General features: G+C 42.9%; 1 protein-coding gene across 1 annotated transcript in view; it reads right to left on the reverse strand.

Moving 5' to 3' along the window:
• Positions 1 to 1,162, reverse strand: part of LOC101862992 — a gene marked incomplete in the record, with an annotated part of 13,698 nt that overhangs the window by 8,095 nt on the left and 4,441 nt on the right. The window contains 1 exon segment of the mRNA XM_005091000.3: positions 328 to 477. Coding sequence (XP_005091057.3) covers positions 328 to 477 — 150 coding nt within the window.

The raw sequence follows: 1,162 nt of genomic DNA on the forward strand, positions 1-1,162 counted from the left end.
GTGTGCATGTGTTGGGGGGGGCGGTTTTAGGGGGCAACTGAGTCGGAAATATCTCAGTTGTACTTGTCTTCGACCCCGAACCACCCGAGAACTTTCCGCTAGGGTTACCGTCTCCAAAAGTGTTGCTTTTTTTTTCATTGCTGTTCTCGTGTGATTTTTAATTTTTAGTTTGTTTGTTTGTTTGGTTGGTTTGGTTTGGCTTTTTGATTTTTTAAAACTTTTTTCTCTCCTCTTTTTTTTTTTTGGGGGGGGATAAAATCACACAACGCCAATATTAAAAAATCTAACGTGTTCATAACAGTCAACGAAGTTTTCTTTGTCCCTGACCTTGTCTTCCTTGAGAGAGTCCAGTTCGTTGAGATCATTCTTGACGTAGGAGGAGTAGTTCTCGTCGGCCTTGACCCATGCCCTCATGACCTCTATGACGTTTCGAAGGTGAGTGCAGGCGTCCGCGAAAAGGACTACGAATAGAACACGCTGAGGAGAAGAGGTTTTTGTTTTAGTTAAAGTAATTGTTTTACGGCGCTTGCAACACAATTATGTCATATAAGTGCCGAAGATTAGGTACTACTAGAGAGTAACTAACTCACAAAGGAAAGAAAAAGGAGAGATAAGGACGATACTTATGTTATGGAAAGAAGTAACGAACCATACCAGAGCACCTGTCAAACACCTGCAAAAGAGGCAAGAGGCTTGATGATGTTAGACTATAATAAAGGTATAATTTTACTTTTTCGGTCGTTCGAGCTATCAATATCACTGACCTGGGCGATTCGGTAATGGTGGGCGGAGGGGACCACAAAGATGGTAACAGGTATTATATAAATAATCAATGCCCCGCTTGGAAATTCATGTGTGTGGGCAGTACGTAAATTTTAGCCTCTCAAATGCAGTAGAGAAATATGGGTGGGGGAGACAGGAAGGGAGATAGAGAGATGGGGCAGAGAGAACGAGAGACAGACATGGAGAATGATACATTTAGAGAAAAGTCACAAGGAGAGATAGACAGAGACACGGAGAGAAAAATAAGTGGAAAGAGAGGGAGAGAGAAGGGGGAGAGAGAGAGAGAGAGAGGGGGGGAGGGGATAGACAGAGACACAGAGAGAAAGAGAGGTAGAGAGAGAGGTAGAGAGAGAGGTGGGTAGATAGATAGATATATATA

Source organism: Aplysia californica, unplaced genomic scaffold (assembly GCF_000002075.1).
Source record: "Aplysia californica isolate F4 #8 unplaced genomic scaffold, AplCal3.0 scaffold00024, whole genome shotgun sequence".
NCBI classification, from domain to species: Eukaryota; Metazoa; Mollusca; class Gastropoda; order Aplysiida; family Aplysiidae; genus Aplysia; species Aplysia californica.